The 17,171-nt window shown below is 49.0% G+C and overlaps 1 protein-coding gene across 2 annotated transcripts in view; it reads left to right on the forward strand.

The window, feature by feature from the left end:
- LOC147717671 (E3 ubiquitin-protein ligase TRIM39-like) overlaps positions 1-17,171 on the forward strand; it is a 94,248-nt gene that overhangs the window by 57,792 nt on the left and 19,285 nt on the right. For both annotated transcript variants that reach the window (XM_086924462.1, XM_086924463.1), the window contains exon 5: positions 14,333-14,355. In XM_086924462.1, coding sequence (XP_086780588.1) covers positions 14,333-14,355 — 23 coding nt within the window. The remainder of the gene's footprint in view (positions 1-14,332; positions 14,356-17,171) is intronic.

Consider the following 17,171-nt stretch of genomic DNA (forward strand, 5'->3'; position numbering starts at 1 on the left):
GCAGGTGTCACATATGTGCGATGGAGAAAATTAAAATGTATCAATTTGAACCGCGCATTGCAGGACACTTTACGAGTCAACAGCCCTATTCGCTTCCTCTGAGCCGGGTCTAATGTTATTCCCAGGTCCGCTTCCCAAGCCCTCCAAGCAGGCATCAATGGGGGAGTCGAGTCCCTGCGCATCGCTGAGTAAAGAAGGGAGATTAGTCTCCTGCCCCTACCACAGGACAAGATAACGTCTAGGGTGTTAGTGAGTTCGGGCGCCTCTGGGAATTGGGGCCATGTCGTCCTGGCCACATCCCGGAGACATCCATAATGCAGGTACTGGCCCTCACGCAGTCCAAAGGAGTCCGCTGCTCTCTCAAAGGACACAAACGAGTCGTCCGGGTAAAGATCCGCAAGAGTTTCGCAACCGCCCAGGCGCCACTCCCGGAAAGACATACTCGCCTCCATCGTAAGTAGTGGGGCCAGGATCCAAAGGGGGAGCTCCCTATGGAATGGCGCCCGCCGCAACACTCGCTCAACGAACTGCTGCCAGATATGAGCCGTATGCCTGACGACATAGGGCAGTGCTTCATTAGCGCCCCGGCCCTGCATCAGAGCCTCCTGTAGCACCCTTTCCGAGGCCACTCCCGCCAGTAATGCCAACTCCCAGTTCTCGGTGTCAGCAAACCATCTGGCCGCCGGGAGAAGTTGTGCAGCATAATAGTATAAATCAAACCTTGGGGCCTCAAGGCCTCCCGCATCCCAACACTGCGTCACCGTGCGCAACGCAACCCTGCTGCGACCACCCGCCCAGAGAAGAGACGTAAGGAGCGAATTCAGTGTACGGAACACCCGGGAGGGCAACGGGCATAGGGTATTCTGCAATACGTAGAGGACTCTAGGGAGCATCACCATCTTGGCAACAGCTAGACGGCCCATAAGGGAGAGAGGAAGCGTATTCCAGAATACTACGGACTTGCGGAGGGCAACAAGAATCTTGTCTATATTATGAGTTAAGAGAGCCTCATCAGAAGCGGCCACCTGAATACCCAGGTACCGGAACGCCAGAGATTCACACCGGAGGCCCGCACAGCAAGAATCCGCCGTCGGGGCGAGATCCTCAGGGGTCAATGGGAACACCAGGGATTTTTTAACATTCATGCGCAGGCCTGAGGCCGCACCAAAGCGGTCCAAGAGGCGCAACAGAGCGGGGAGGGCCTCCACCGGAGAGGTCAGGTAGAAAAGCGCATCGTCGGCGTAAAGGGAGATGACATTAGTGGTGTCCCCCACCACAATACCCCATTCATGCAACTCCTTGCGGGCGGAAATGGCCAGGGGCTCAATCGCAAGAGCAAATAAAAGGGGGGACAATGGGCAACCTTGTCGGGTGCCCCTCCCTAACGTCCACTCATCAGAGCGGGCTGAACCCAGTCGCACTCTGGCTCGAGGCGATCTATAAAGGACCCGTATCCATTCCCGAAAGTTGGGACCAAATCCCATCTTGACGAGTACATGCATCAGGTAACCCCAATGCACTGTATCAAAGGCTTTAGCCAGGTCAACAGAGACCAGCACATGGGGAGTGTCCCTCCCCCGGACCTCGTGCAAAATGTGGTTCAAGCGGCGCAGGTTCATCGCAGTATTACGACCAGGGACAAAGCCACATTGGTCCGGGTGGACGAGCTGGGCTACGTGTGGGGCAAGGCGATTGGCCAACAGCTTGGTCAAAATTTTCGCGTCCGAGTTAATCAAAGTGATAGGACGATACGAAGCCGGGTCCGTGCTGTCACCACCCGGTTTCAGGATCATACAGACTTCACCCTGATTCAAGGTGGGCGGGAGGTCACCCGTGCGTAAGGCTTCATTGTAAACCTGCAAAAGAAGGGGGGCCAGGGTGTGCCCGAATGTATGATAAAACTCTGCAGGGAATCCATCCCCGCCAGGGGTTTTGGCTCGTGGGAGGGCGGCTATCGCCGCAGAAATCTCACCTAACGCCAGTTTGACATCGAGGTCTTTCGCCGCCGCCTCAGGGAGGGTCGGCAAGTCGAGGTTTTCGAGGTATAGGTGGTAAGCCTCTTCAGATATAGCCCGATCAGCCTCATACACAGTCCGCAGGTGATCCCGTAGAACTGTGAGTACAGCAGCCCCCGAATGGACCATCTCGCCACCGGGCGCCCGCAGGGCCACTATACGCTCAGCTGTAAACTCCCGGCGAAGTATCCAGGCCAACAAACGGCCAGATTTATCCCCCTCTCGATGCAGTCTCTGTCTATATTGGCCCAGCGTAAACCTATCGAGCCGCGTGAGTATATCGTGGATCGACCCAAGGGCTAGGCCCTCCACGCGTTGATCCGATGAGTCCGGATCAGGGCGGGCCTGGACTCGCAGGAGCTCAGCCTCCGCAGTTTGCAAGTCTGAAAGTAGTTGTTTCCTGACCCCGTATGTCAGGCCCATGCACGCACCGCGGACAACCGCTTTCAATGCCTCCCATTTAGTGGAATAAGACAGGTCATTTCCCGCCCAGTTAAGGTCCAGATAATCGGACAGGGACGTTGCCACATGGTCCCGGGCTACCTGGTCTTGGAGCAGATCAGTCGGGAGTCTCCACGTGCGGGGACGTTCCCCCTGGTCAGGCCAATGCGCCACACACGTGACCGGAGCATGGTCCGATAGGTATCGGGCCTGGTGTGTGACCGTCAACGTGAGGGAGGAGGGGAGATTGGCCGCCAACACCCTATCTAGCCTACTGTGAGTGCCATGGGTCGGGGAATAGCAGGTGTAAAGCTTCTGTGTGGGGTGACACGCGCGCCAGACATCAATCGCCCCGATATTATGCATCACGTCTCGCAAACACGCCGTCATACGGGGCTTAGTTCCCGCCCGAGGTGGATTACGATCCAGTTCATGGTGTAGGACGCAGTTAAAGTCCCCGCACCAAAGGAGGGGCGCGTCGAGGCTAGGGGCTACTAGATCCTGCATCCGGGAGAAAAATGCCGGGTCATCTACGTTCGGTGCGTACGTATTAAAGACCAGGAGGACCTTATCGTCCAGTCTGAGTTTCGCCAATATGTACCTGCCTTCCACATCCGCATCAACATACTGGACAGTGCATGGGACCCCAGGGGCCACCCAAATTAGGACCCCTCTAGCGTATGTAGAGTAGGAGGAGTGAAAAAGCTGGCCTCTCCACTTCTTGGCCAGTCGCTGCGCACCATCATCATCCAAGTGGGTTTCCTGTAAACAAGCAACTGAAATCCCATGTCGTTTCAGGAAGGTGAGGATCCTGTGTCTCTTAGTGCACGTACCCAGGCCACGCACATTCCACGTCAAGAATTTAAAACCCATGACCACCATTCGTGCCCAGCCGGGCAGTAGCATACACACAGCCTAAGTCGCCGCCAGGAGACCCTTGCCACAGGGAACTTCAAAAATGCATCACCTAAAGCAGACGCCCCGGTAAGTAGGGGCAACATGCGCCAAACGCCAGTGCCATCAGTTTCACATCCAAAATCCCACCCCCCAACAATCCCAACATACGAAATTCTGACTGGAACCCCCTTAACCCCCCCACCCACGAGCAAAAGGATAGCAACAACCAAAAACGCCACCCCGCTCTTCCCCCGCCAGTGCCAGGACGTGCACAGCCACCCCATTCAACACTCTCCACTCACACTCACACACAACAGAACAACCCAACCCACCCTCCCTCCCAGCTCCCCAAAAGACCCAATGAATCCGATCAGTGGACCCGGACAGCTCTCCCCCCCCTAAGTCAGCAACGCGGGAGGAGCAGCCCATATACACAGCTGCCAGCATTCGGTGCACACCCAATCCAGAGTCCAAGTGCGTGGTATCGAGCAGTAAACAAGTACTCGCAACATTCATGCTGCGTGAGCAGAGGACTAAAGGGCTGGCGGACCACAGGGGCCCACCCAATAACAGCAACAGCACAGCAGCGTCAGTTTAGACAGGGCAAGGATCATTCCAAGTCTAGGGTCTGCAAGGCAGTCTCCGGGACCACTGGGGCCGCAGAGTCCACGTTCACCGGCGTCTCCTGCAATGTATCTGGCACCAAGATGTCACCAGGCGCAGTCTCACTGTGCAAACGTTCCTCAGACCCCCCAGGTGATTTTTCCATCATGATGGCTCCGTCCGGACCCACCGTAGGCCGAGTCTCAGGAGGACCACGGGATCCAGAGCGCCGATTCCTCCTGCCACGCCGTCGTCCCTGCGGCCTGGTCCCCCACATATCTCTCGATCCCCCTCTCTCACCCGGGGGTAGATCATCCCCTCGGATCTCAAGCCACTCCCATACCTCTGCTGGCGTCTCAAAGAAGTGTGCCCGGCCCTGGGAGAGCACCTTGAGCTTAGCTGGGTATAAAAGCATATACTGCAGCTGCATGTTGCGCAACTTCTGTTTGACCCCCAGGTAGGACTTCCTTTGCTCCTGCACCTGTTGGGTGTAGTCGGGGTAAATTGAGATTCGACTATTTTCAATCATGTGGGGCCCCAATTCTCTCGCCGCCTTGAGGATGCAGTCACGGTCTTTATAATTGAGGATTTTTGCAATGAGGGCTCTAGGGGCTTCTCCAGGGCGCGGAGGGGGCACCAGGGCCCTGTGGGCCCGCTCCACAATAAAGACATTGGACAATCCACTCGGACAGAGACTCTCACGTATCCAAGTCTCCAGGAATCGTTCAGGGTTTCCTGCCTCCAGCCGCTCCGGGACCCCCAGGACGCGTATGTTACTTCGGCGCGCCCTACCTTCTGCATCTTCGGCCCGTCTCTCCAATGCTCGGGTAGTAGAGGCAAGTTGAGAGAGTGACTTCTGTAGTGACGCTACCTCTCCCTGCAGTTGAGTGATGTTACCCTCTGCGTCCGAGACTTTATCCGCCACCTTGCGAAGGTCGGTTCTCAACAGGTTCACATCCACGGACACCGTCTCAATCTGGCGTTCCAGGGCAGTGTGTGAACCCTGGATAGCCTGAAGAAGTTCCGCTCTAGACGGCTCCGGCGGCTCCCCGTCCCCATCACCTGCGCCCGTTTGGCGCGTAATCCTCTGCGGCGGCAGACGAGGGGTAGTGTACTGCGTGATTGTGTTGGGTTGGGTAGCCTTAGGGCCACGGCCAGTCCGGCCCGTCATAGCCGCTGCGCCAAGGGTCGGTGCTCCCAATGGGGCCTCCACTGAAGCCACCCGAGCAGGGCGGAGTACGTGCTACCACAGCGCCGAAGGAACCGGGCAATCGGTATACGGGTCCACAGGATCAGAACCACAGTGGGCAGTGCAGGTCACAGACTGGGTGCCACCAGAGCGCAGTGGCACGGGCCCACTCCCTCCACAGAGCAGGGCAGAGCGGGGCACGAACGCACTTCTCTATCTGCTGCCACCGAGCCCCAGGGGGCCGTCCAAGACCAGCTCCAAAATGGCGGAGCGCCGGGGGAGGGCCGGTGTTCCTCCACGGACCCAGCAACACCCCTCCGTGAACTCCCCCGACGTCCCAGAGGTGGCGGATATTACAATCTGCTGCGAGGCACAGGATACTGCTCAGCGGGAGGGGGCACAGGAGTGGCAGAGGCACCGTAGGAAATCCCGGCAAACACAGAGCAGATCAGGGCCCCCACACGCACCCTCGCGCCACAAGGGGGGGGCCAGGGCAGATGGGATCCACAGCCCCCACTTCCAGACGGAGGCGCTCCGCCGACGGGTCGCGTGGCGCTATAGATCAGAGAGGGGGGGCGCCCTACACACTCCAGCCCAGCGAGGCCGTGCAAGATGGACGGCCCCTTCGTCCTTACCCCCTCCTCACCGCACCTCAGCAAAGCCTCAGTCCTCCGGCGCCGCAGTCTTCCGATCTCAGGACTGGGATCCCAAGCAGGGGGCCGGCGGGCATCCGATGGCGCACCGAGGCTGGGGTCACCACTTGCGTCCTCCGCCGCCCGGTCCGGTGAGTAGGCCAAAGCCGCGGCGCCGCGTGAGAGAGCACGCCGGCGCCGCCGTCAGGATCAGCTAGGCCACAGGTCTCGGCGGATTGCCGACCACGGGTCCGTTTCGCCAGGCACCGGAGCTCGGCGGGACTTCCACCGCCTCTCCGACACGCTTTCTCGGGGTCGAGAGGGTCCGGGCAGGATAATTGAAGGTATTACTGCGGTCTTCGGGACGGAGCTGGTGGAGCTCACGTCCTGTCGGCCATGCTGCTTGGCCACGCCCCCCGATGGGAGCATTCTTAGGTATATTAAGGCGGGCAGCATTCTTGGGTTTATTTCGGCGGGCTGCATTCTTGGGTTTATTAAGGTGGGCAGCATTCTTAGGTTTATTAAAGTGGGCATCATTCTTGGGTTTATTAATGCGGGCAGCATTCTTGAGTTTATTAAGGTGGGCAGCATTCTTGAGTTTATTAAAGTGGGCAGCATTCTTGGGTTTATTTAGGTGGGCAGCATTCTTGGGTTTATTTCGGCGGGCTGCATTCTTGGGTTTATTTCGGCGGGCTGCATTCTTGGGTTTATGATGACGGGCAGCATTCTTGGGTTTATTAAGGTGGGCAGCATTCTTAGGTTTATTAAAGTGGGCAGCATTCTTGGGTTTATTTCGGCGGGCTGCATTCTTGGGTTTATTAAGGTGGGCAGCATTCTTGGGTTTATTAAGGTGGGCAGCATTCTTAGGTTTATTAAAGTGGGCCGCATTCTTGGGTTTATTTCGGCGGGCAGCATTCTTGGGTTTATTTCGGCGGGCAGCATTCTTGGGTTTATTTCGGCGGGCTGCATTCTTGGGTTTATTATGACGGGCAGCATTCTTGGGTTTATATCGGCGGGCTGCATTCTTGGGTTTATTATGACGGGCAGCATTCTTGGGTTTATTAAGGTGGGCAGCATTCTTAGGTTTATTAAGGCAGGCAGCATTCTTAGGTTTATTAAGGCAGGAACCTTATCGCTTTGCAGAGAGTACCAACTGCACAACGTAGTGTGTTTGAAGTTGAGGCTGATGTTAACCTAGAAGAAGCCAACTGCAGGAGTTATTGAAGGTGACAAGAGAATACAATTTATAGCACCAGTGAGCATTCTTTCTGCAACAATCCTGGTTTTAGGAAGATTGGGGTGTCACATGACATGACTGAGCAACTCCTTGGAAGGGGCATGCTGGAAAAGTAAAACAATCTCAGGCAATGTAGTAGAGCTAGGCAGATTTAGAGGCTCATACAGCTGTCTGTCTGTCCTGTTTATGATACCTTTCAGTTTAGAATAGTTGACCGGTTACACTGATTTTACAGATTAGGGTTTCAGATGGTGCTATTGATTATCACTTAAATATCTGCTCTTAGTATAGATGTGGAAGGAGTGATTTTTGCCCCCAGACATTAGGTTGTAACTTTATGTAAACATGCACATTTTGCTATCCGATACATAATTTATATTTTAGGAAAGTAAATTCTCTCAAACAGAACGCTTATCATTTTCATTTTTACCATACACCGGCTTAGTATCCAACTAGGAATTAATTATGTTCATAAACTATTCATTTGCCCTACTGCCATGCATAGATGAATGATAATTTACAAGCCCCATTAATCCTGATCTTAATCCATGATGTTCACAATATACCTTGAGTTGCCAATATGTAAGCAATCTCAGACTACTGTATGGTAGTACAAAGACCGTGATGAACTAAAAAATAATGAAAACTTGGTAGATATCGCCATGACCTGAACACGTGCAATAGGCTGGGTATCACCACTTCTTCACACCAAAAAAGGTCTCCTGCATGGCTCTGGATAAGGTGAACTTCAAATTCTCATTGTACATTTCTACAGTTTTCTTTTTTCTTTTTAACCTCCGCACACATGACAAGCATACATGATTGCCGAGTGTTCCTTGTCTCAGAATGAGACCCAGAGCACAAAGTGATATTGCCTTTATTTATTGTTTGTTGAGTGTGTCTATTGTCACTTCGCTTTTCTGTAAAAGACTGACCGTGCTGGCACCAACCAGTTGCAGGACAAGCCTAACCCCTTCTCGTTCCAGGGAGAGACGCCTGCTGGCTTCTCTATTGTTTAAATTGCTTTGTTATTCCTCTGCAGTGGAGTCCTTTACCCCATCTTTGTGTATACATGTGTAGCAAACATGGACAGTCGAATGTGCTTGGAACAAAAATTCTGTACATGAATATGGCAACACAGGAATCCATTTTAATTTACTGAACCAAAGTGATACATTAAATGGAGGTTATAAAGAATAGAAGATGACAATGGAAACTTCCCAGCTCTTTGAAACAACTCCCTTTCTGTGGACCACACTTGAGGGTGTCGAGTAGGGGGAACGAGAAAGTCTCTTTGAAGTGCAGGCATTTCTCCTGTCCTGTACACCTAGAAGTGTTACTTCCAACAGATGAAGTGGGGGCCTGTGGCGGCCTCAGACTTTAATTTGCTGACCGGGAAGATTAGCTTTTTAAGTTGCAGTTACTTTATCCTTTGGAGTCGAACTTTAATCTCTGTTGCTGTCAGAACACCTAATTTGGATAAGGTGTGCGGGCATCTCCTTTGATTGATTGTTCTTTTCAGTTGACAATAATATAAGAATTTCACATCTGCTCTGACCTGTGCCTTCTGATTTTGGTTCTTTCTATGGGAACCAATGCAGAAGATATACATTCTTCTGATTGGATAATTTTAACATACAGTAGGATTCTCCCTCACAGCATTCCTAAAACATTTGCAGCATTTTGGGTTTTACAAGGCATCCATGATTGGTAATTAATTAAGGGCTTTATGGCGCCTTCGAGCATCTTATGTTTATGTCAAAGCCAAGACTACATCTGCAGACTTCCAGCAACATCTGCTACTGAATGTGATTTGTAAAACTTTGTGGACTTAAATACACACTTTCTACATAAATTCTGCATTAGGGACAGACTAGAGATACAACTGTCAGTTTCACTGCATCCTACTACAAAGACTTATTTATCGAGATTCATTGCTTGGCTTTTATGCTGCTTCTCCCCAAAGATCACAAGGGCTGTTGGCTGTATGTGTAAACCCAACCATTTAACCATAGTTCTGTATGCTGCTCAGCACTTCCTCTATCTTTCTTTGTGTGCCTCTGGTCTTTGGTATGGATGGAGAGTAGAGAAGCTGTGTAAGCCAGTGAGAATGTGGATAGATAAATGGGGCAGGACCAAGCTTGTGCAGTGACTTCAAACTTCTTAAAGAGTTTCACACCTCGTACACCGGGGGCACCACATGGCAGGCAGGCTACTGGACTTCCGCCATGGTGGTTGTGGTCATTTTCCACTTGGGTCGTAGGGTCCATCCTACAAAGGCTTTTGTAAAACTGGGCCAAGTACATTCTTTCCACACTTGACTCTGAGTAGCAAGAAGTGAAAGGTTTCTCTGGAAGGTAGTAGGTTATGGGGTAGGGGTGCAGTGACTCAGAACTTGGCAGGCAACCCACAATGTATAATCCAGCCCAGTACTTCTCTTTAGTTTTTATGGGCTTAAGGCCGGTGTAGAAAGGCACGCGTCTTCAGCATTTGTGACCCCAGGGCTAGTGCAGATGACCCTTCACAGGTGAACACCAAAGGCGGGAAGCTGCAACCTTAGTCCTTTATCCTGTGGCAAGGATACCTTACAGCACTATGATCTACCGATGGTTAGCTTCTTATTGCAGTTAACTTCAGAAGCTCCACATGGAAAACAAGAGCACTTCTGGATTGCAGTCAGCAATTTTTGGGTGTTCCACATACTGGGAATACGCTTTGCTTCTGTCTCTGTACATTCTCTCCTCACACTGGGTTAGGCAGTCATTTTCTCTCTCTGAGCAGGCAGGCGTTTGTGCTCTAGACAGACCCTTAGCTTCCCCTGCACGATACCCCCAACCTCTGGTAGACTGGCTGTCGTGCAGACACCAACCCTGGTCGCACCGCAGTACTTTGAATTCTTTGCAGAACACTCTTCCTTCGCTAAGAAGAACTTGGAACTAGATTAAAGTGGGGTGGTTTGCATCCCACGTTTATACTCCTTTTACATACAGGGGATGTGGATCCAATATGTAAGGTTCCTGAACCGGATTGGGGTGTTTCATTTTCAAATGTAATTTTCTGGTTGTTTTCAGACACCGCCTTTTGTGCTCGTGAATGGCTCTCGCAGCAGATAGAAGTGTTGCTGGCTCAAAGCAGTATTATCCAAAACAAGGGAGATGTGAATTGTGAAGTCTCTATGCTTTGACTGTCGTCAACCTTCCTGCGCAGTAATGGGGGGTAGACAAATGGGCAGGCCATGCCTACAAACATCTTCACTTTTAGTATCAAACTGCTGATTCAGCCTTCACTGGTACATCTCCCAAAAAGAACTATCCAGCAGTCCTCTGAAACCAACCACAAGACTGCAGATGAATGCATTTCTGAATCAAGAATAATTCTTCGCTGCAAAAGGTGTTGCCGGTAGGTTACTTTTTCCTTCACTTCTAGAGACCCAGAGATTGCCAAAGAAATCTAGCAGTTGACCTGCAAGTTTTAGTAAACACGTTCACTAAAGGATGTCTGCTCGGAGAACGGTAAGAGGTTTTATGCGAGCAGGCATGAGGCAAAGATCTCCTTTCTACCCCCAAAGTCTGTCCTTTTAGTGGTCCAAATAAAGATGATCACAGTGCAAAAACTTTCAACTTGACCTAAATAAATGAGCAAGGAAGACTGGTAACGTTACCGTTTTTTTCTTTCTGAAGAGAAAGGTGTGTACCTTGGTCTCCGCTGTCTGCTGGCAAGGGACGTCTGGTATCACACATGCATTAAGAAGACAGACTTGGCACACTCAGTCATGTGACGCCAATTAGAAGTATGATCCCATATTATTTCTTCAACCTTGGTCACCACCAGTTCTGGTATGTGTTCAACTTCTATCCAAAAACATGGGTAGTATGAATTGTGAAATCTCTGCACTTGGCTGTCACTCCCCTTCCTGAAGCTGTAATGAGGGACAGATAAATGGACAGGCCCTGCACAGGGACTTCCTCATGCACAGAAACTGCTGATCCAGCCCCATTTGTATTTGTATGTGTTATATTAATAGCATAAACCTAACCAAAAGGCAATGGAGCTGTGTACAGGGTCCACTTCCGCTGAAGTAGGAGCAACTTTATGGACTTTCCACAGATGTCATCTGCCTGCACCAGGAATACCTCTAGATGCTCCACTTCCGCCTATCTTTGTAAGCTGGAAGAGAATTTTTGCTTGTCAAACACTGAAATGTTTATGGTGACCAGCAAAGGCTGCAGCAGATTGAGATATAGAAGCTTGGATTATCTAACTGGACTCTTGAACCTAGTAAATATTCTATCCTTCTGCACTTAGCTCTGTTCTGTCCGCGATCGTGCGCCCTAATGGGACAGTGCGCATCTAGCAAGTGCTCTCTAGTTATTTCAAGTTATTTAACCATTTAAAGGAACTTTTCTTATTTTTTTTGCTCTGTGACAGAACTAAACTTTCACCTGTTTTGAATGTTATATTACTTCTTTGGTACATGTTCCATGTAAGCCAATAACTAGAAGTGTGACCAATGGGTCATTGGTTACATCCACCAAAAGGCACTCTGTGTTGGTTCCTCTTTGAATAAGGACTCCAATTCAGTTTCTTTGTCAATGTTTTTATTACTTGAACTTTTTTGATTGGAGTCCTTATTCAAAGAGGAACCAACACAGAGTGCCTGTTGGGGATGTAACCAATGACCCATTGGTCACACTTCTAGCTATTGCATAAAGGACGCCAGGGACGGAGAGCGTCACCCGACAGCAGCACCTTAACTTCACGAATCTGAGTAAAAATTATAAAATTAAGGCTGTGCATTGATCCCATATTTTTGAAGTTATCCATGTAAGTCAGTAGCATGAAGTTCCTTAATCAGTGTCAGCTTTAAGTTTCTTAGTGTCAGCTTGCAAACCGAAGGAATTTTCTGTGTTGATCTTGCAATCCATTTTCCAGATTTTCATGATATCCGCAAAAGCAAACGTACCCTTAGTGAATCAAAATGCAAATATCTACATGGTCAGTAGGTAGCCTAATAATCTGACCATGATTTGGCTCTGAGCTTGTCCTCCAAACCATCCTAACCATCCTTCATTCCCAAAATGGTTTCTGATTACTGTAATATTTTGGCGCTGGCTCACCCAGACTTATTCCCATGTAACCTCCATGTCCGATCAAGGAAAGGCTGCCTCACTTGGATTTCAGACATGTCTATGGTTCTACAGTGATAGCATGTGGAGCATCATTGGTTATGAATAGTGTAAGATCTGTTTTTAGGCACACGTAAGAGTACTGCACTGAAACCGTAATACATGAAAATGTATCAAGAGGCAGTTTACAAAAACATGATATATGTTGCCATGACTATTGAATCTTACTGGGGGTATAGCTTTCCTTGCTAGTAAGTTAGTGTTTTCCACAAGTGTTTTTGACCATTCCCTTCACTGGTTACCACCTACCCAAGGCCACCGCTAGCCGCCTGACTATTTGCCACTGCTAATTATTTACAATCCAGGTCGAGGGCAGTGCCTGAAGTGACATTATTATTTTGCAGCCCTTAGAAAAAGACTGGGATTGGAAGCTGTGGCTGCTTGAATAGGGAAGGCAATATCTAAAGTGTGTCAAAAATGGCTCTTTAGTTTTGCTTACTGCACTGGAACTTAATATTTTAGATGAAAACATTTTTTATTGATAAAGGCAGCAGATGAAATACAGTGAACATCATACACAGAATGTAGAAATGACCCAGATTCGAATTTTTAATGTTAAATAAGATCTAAAATATCATGTCCCCCAGGAACAAAATAAAGAAACCAGCAGATGAGTGGGCATGTTATGTTACAATACTTGGCGTCACCACTATATTTCTTGGAAAATATTTTGAACTGATGAGGAAGCCTCACCTGCAACCTCTAACAAACGAGAACTCAGTATCTGATTGTATTCTAGACTACCCACATTTGAGCATATAAAGAAACCCCACTAAATAGCACCTCTGTGCCATCACTATGGCATTGAGGCACTCTAGCCTTGTGGCCATGGATTCCATCAATGCCAGAGAATCCCTACCATCAATTCAGTGACTAAACACCAGCACTGTACCATCCATCACTACACTCAGTCCCACTGGGTGCCAGAGCGATGCCTTCAAGCAAAGTGCAATCGGCTCCTTTTGTAGATCCTGTAAGTCGTGCCTCCCCTGAGTAGCATGTCACAAAGCGGGAAAAATGTGGATCCTCTTGTTCCCGGAGAGCAGCCCTTCACTTTTTGCAGCCACCTTGATGAATTCCTTTATCTACCAGACGGAGCCCATATGCGCGGCACTGGATACCCTCTCACGTGGAAAATATCTTAGCTCTAGTGTGGAATTTACTGTGGCAGTACAACAGTTCCTATTATTGAATCTCTGATTTTTGGGACTACAGCTGTTAGAATATCAAACACTGAAATATCACGTGTTCTAAATATCGTCTTTTTGGGTGGAGAGACGATATCTGGGCTGGGGAGAGGGGAGGCGCAATTTGCTCCCTCTATTTGTGGGAGCCCTTTCAAGACCTAATGAATTTATAAAGAAGGAATTACTCTTTGTCTTTGAAAGGTTTTGCTCTTTTCAGCATAGTGTAGCATTTCTGCATTCAATGATGTATGGTCACTTGAGTCATGCAGGGATCTACTATACAATCCAGGATATGCACTCAATGTTCACCAGCAAACTGGGGCAGAACCGTGGTCATCCTGCTGAATCTCCTCTGATGGCTGTCTCGCTTGTTGGCTCCAGCATGAGCCTCCTCTATATCACCCAAGCACGCTCCAGGTGACCACTGATGCTGAGACCTTCCTCTCCTAAAGGCTACATGGCCCTTCAGTAGGTAATTATGGAGATGGTGCCATCTTAAACTGGCCTCACTGTGATGTCTCATTTCAGACTCCTATCCCAACCGGGGTGGTTCAGGAAACCCCTAGGCATGAATCCGCCTCATACACAGTCCGCAGATCTGTGTGATCCCTGACACACTTTAGAACCCTTACCTGCAGTCCAAGAAGGGGGGCTTAGCCGAAGCTCCATGCACGAGTGGCCATCTCTGCTTAAATGTAATCTTTTCATCACATGGGCTGCCTGCACCTTGGTTGCACTGTTCCACTGGCGCTGTCCAATGACCTACTACCATTGGTGAGCAAGAAGCAGAATAATTAGTTGTTCTGTGCAGCACATTGCACTGACTGTACTGGTATAATAGATATGGATTTTCCATTGCTTGTTCATAACTGTTGTCATGTTTTTTCCAACCACCTTAAAGAGGAAATGTCAGTTATTATTTTTCTTTTCTTTTTATCTCCACAGGATAGTGGACGCCTGCTCACCAGGTAAGCATTTTTCCCATCTCGCATTGTGTGTAATGTGTGTGGGTGTGTAATGTGCTTAGGTGCTGATAATGCACAGACCTTGCCATGAACAACTGAGTGACGTAAGGCCAGTCTGCCAAGATCATGATCCAAGATCGATGACAGATGAGATGAGGGGAGGGGTCTAAATGAATCAGTAAAACCCGCTCTATGGTGTTGAGGTAGATCAGGATTTAAGACAGAAGAAGGAACTGTGCATCTTGTTTCTGGCACATTGAACTATGTTGTCCTTATTCAAAGAAGACATGATGCACTGAAGATGCCATGTTTTATATTACAATGTGACAACTTTGGAATCACCCCCTCCCTCCTTCGTACCTCCCCCTTCCTGTGTTGTTGAGAGGCCATTCGCCTCACTTTTATGTCATATAAGAATTGCCAATAAAAACACTTAAAAAAAAATTCAAATTAGATTATTCCCTCTCTCACCACTTGAAACTCGGTTAGAAGCCAAGCAGTCGGCACTTTAAGGACCTGATCCTGCCAGTGCTTTCAGACTGTGAACTCATTGGTAGGCGTGCACGAGTTCTTAGCACCGTTATCAACTTGTTAGCAGATCAGGATATTTGAGAAGGCCACCGTGCTGCAATTTTTTTTTTAAGAACATAATTTATTGGTTTTCCTCTAGGCAACATCATGTCCTTGTTGCAAATATTAAAGGTGATAGTTCTCTCTACGTCATCTTTGGACCACAAAGACTAGGCATTTCACTTTCGCCAGCAGGGCCTTCCCGGATGCCAACTAAATGTACTGGTCTAACCTCCCAACTTTTGCTGGAATTGTCCGATAGTTCCACTCTGACTGCTGGGGCCACAGTCACAGCAGCAGCGGTGCTGATGCTGACTCCAGCTGCGCCTGGGCCAAATCTATACTGAAGCTGATCTCTGATAGGAGCAGCGTCGGCCTGAAGTAAGTCCATGTCACACTACGAAATCACCAAGGCACAACCAAAAACCGTACAGTGGGATTCCCAGCCTATTCACAATGCCAGTACTATAAAATGACGGAGGCTTCGATTTGGATTCAGTTCAAGGGCCCCCAGAATATTCCTCAGGATGAAGGCAATGATGGAGGCAGACAGTGACTCTCTCCCCTTTTATTATACTGATGCTCGCCTGTACATAGAACTACAGGATACAGGGTGTTGGATACCTGTTCAGAAACTGAGCTGGAATAATTTCAGTGTCCACCCACTAAGGAGAGTGCCTCTCTCAGGGTAGTGGTACTCAGGGCAGCAAAAGTCCTTAAATTACAACTGCCGACTGTACCCACAAAGTCAAACCTTCTTACAAAGATTCTACAAGGAGGGCAAACCTCATCAAAACTCTAACTGCCATTCGCTGGGGCTCTTACAGACACTTGGACAGCCTTGTGGGCAAAGCCATGCTCGGCTCCCCTAGTGAGTTGACCTTTGGCCAGGCGACACTGGCCTACCCATTATGACCCGGCCTCCTTGACTCAACACCTTGACTCTTCTGGAGCAAGCATTTATAAGTAAAATAAACCAAATGCATTCTGTCCTGCTCTGTCAGATAGGGAATCTAAATGGATTGTTGCATTTGGTAGAAAGGTGATCTCATCTGTCAGTCTAGCCCAGGGGTCTCCAACCTTTTCTACACTGAGCTAATTATGTTCAATGAAATGCTTTGAGAGCTACTAATATTATTAGTGTTGTGTAATTTCAATTTTGGTAGATCTATATTAATTCAACCATGCAAAAGCTTTCTAATTTAATGAGCTGGGCTGCACACAAGTGTGCTACTCGGAGGTAGCTAAAGTAGCTTATGAGCTGCTCATTGGTGTCCCCTGTTCTAGCCCAATGCTCTTTGAATACAGGCTGACTTTTGGGCTGGTACATAATTTTTACACTTTGGAATCAACAGCCAGCTGACCAGAAGACTCCAGACCCTTCCAAACTCAGCAGCCAGTCTCACGTTCAGGCTTTCTCTCCACACTCATGTCACGCCTCACCACAAAGACCTCTACTGGCTCCCCATCTATAAATATGCAGTCTTCAAACTCCTTACACATATATGAAGAGCCATGTAAAATCTAGGGCCTGCCTCCCTCAAAAATTGTATTGATTTACACACACATACAAGACACCCCCACTCAGTTGGCCTCTCACTCAAACACAGCCCCCACATATTTAGAAGCAGATCATGAGGTTGTGCCTTATCTTGCCTTTTATTTTACTGGAGCCTGGAATGACCCGTCCCTTCACATCAGTTCTCGAGTTCATAAAAAAAACTGAAGCCCTGTGTTTCATGTAGACCCAACCTAAGCAGCACCTGCTTATCAGCACCTGGATACCATGAATTTGAATTTGAAATTAAAATATTTATAGAGCGCTGCGTTCACCGTGCTGTTTCTTGGCGCTATGGAGACAAAAATTAGCAGAGGGGAGTCAATGGGTACTGGTGCAATGAAGGGAGCAGTAACGACAATTTACAGAGGGAAAGCCTGATTGAATAAGAAGGTTTTGAGGTCTTTGCGTAAAAGAGTAGTGCTTGGCGAACCGTAAGTGGTCGGGGAGGGAGTTCCAAAAAGTGGGTGCCAGAGATGGGAAATTGGCCCCTCCCCACTTTTTGCGCTTGTAGCGGGGTACCTGCAGAAGTGATTGGGATGATGAGCGAAGCTCTCTGGCAGGGACATACTCCCTTATCAGAGAGGTAATGAAAACGGGAGCTGAGCCCTGGCGCGCCTGGAAGACCATGCAGCCAGTTTTGAAAAGGGATCGCTCCCTGATAGGTAGCCAGTGGAGCGCCTTCAATAAA

This window comes from Lissotriton vulgaris, chromosome 5 (assembly GCF_964263255.1).
Source record: "Lissotriton vulgaris chromosome 5, aLisVul1.2, whole genome shotgun sequence".
NCBI lineage: Eukaryota > Metazoa > Chordata > Amphibia > Caudata > Salamandridae > Lissotriton > Lissotriton vulgaris.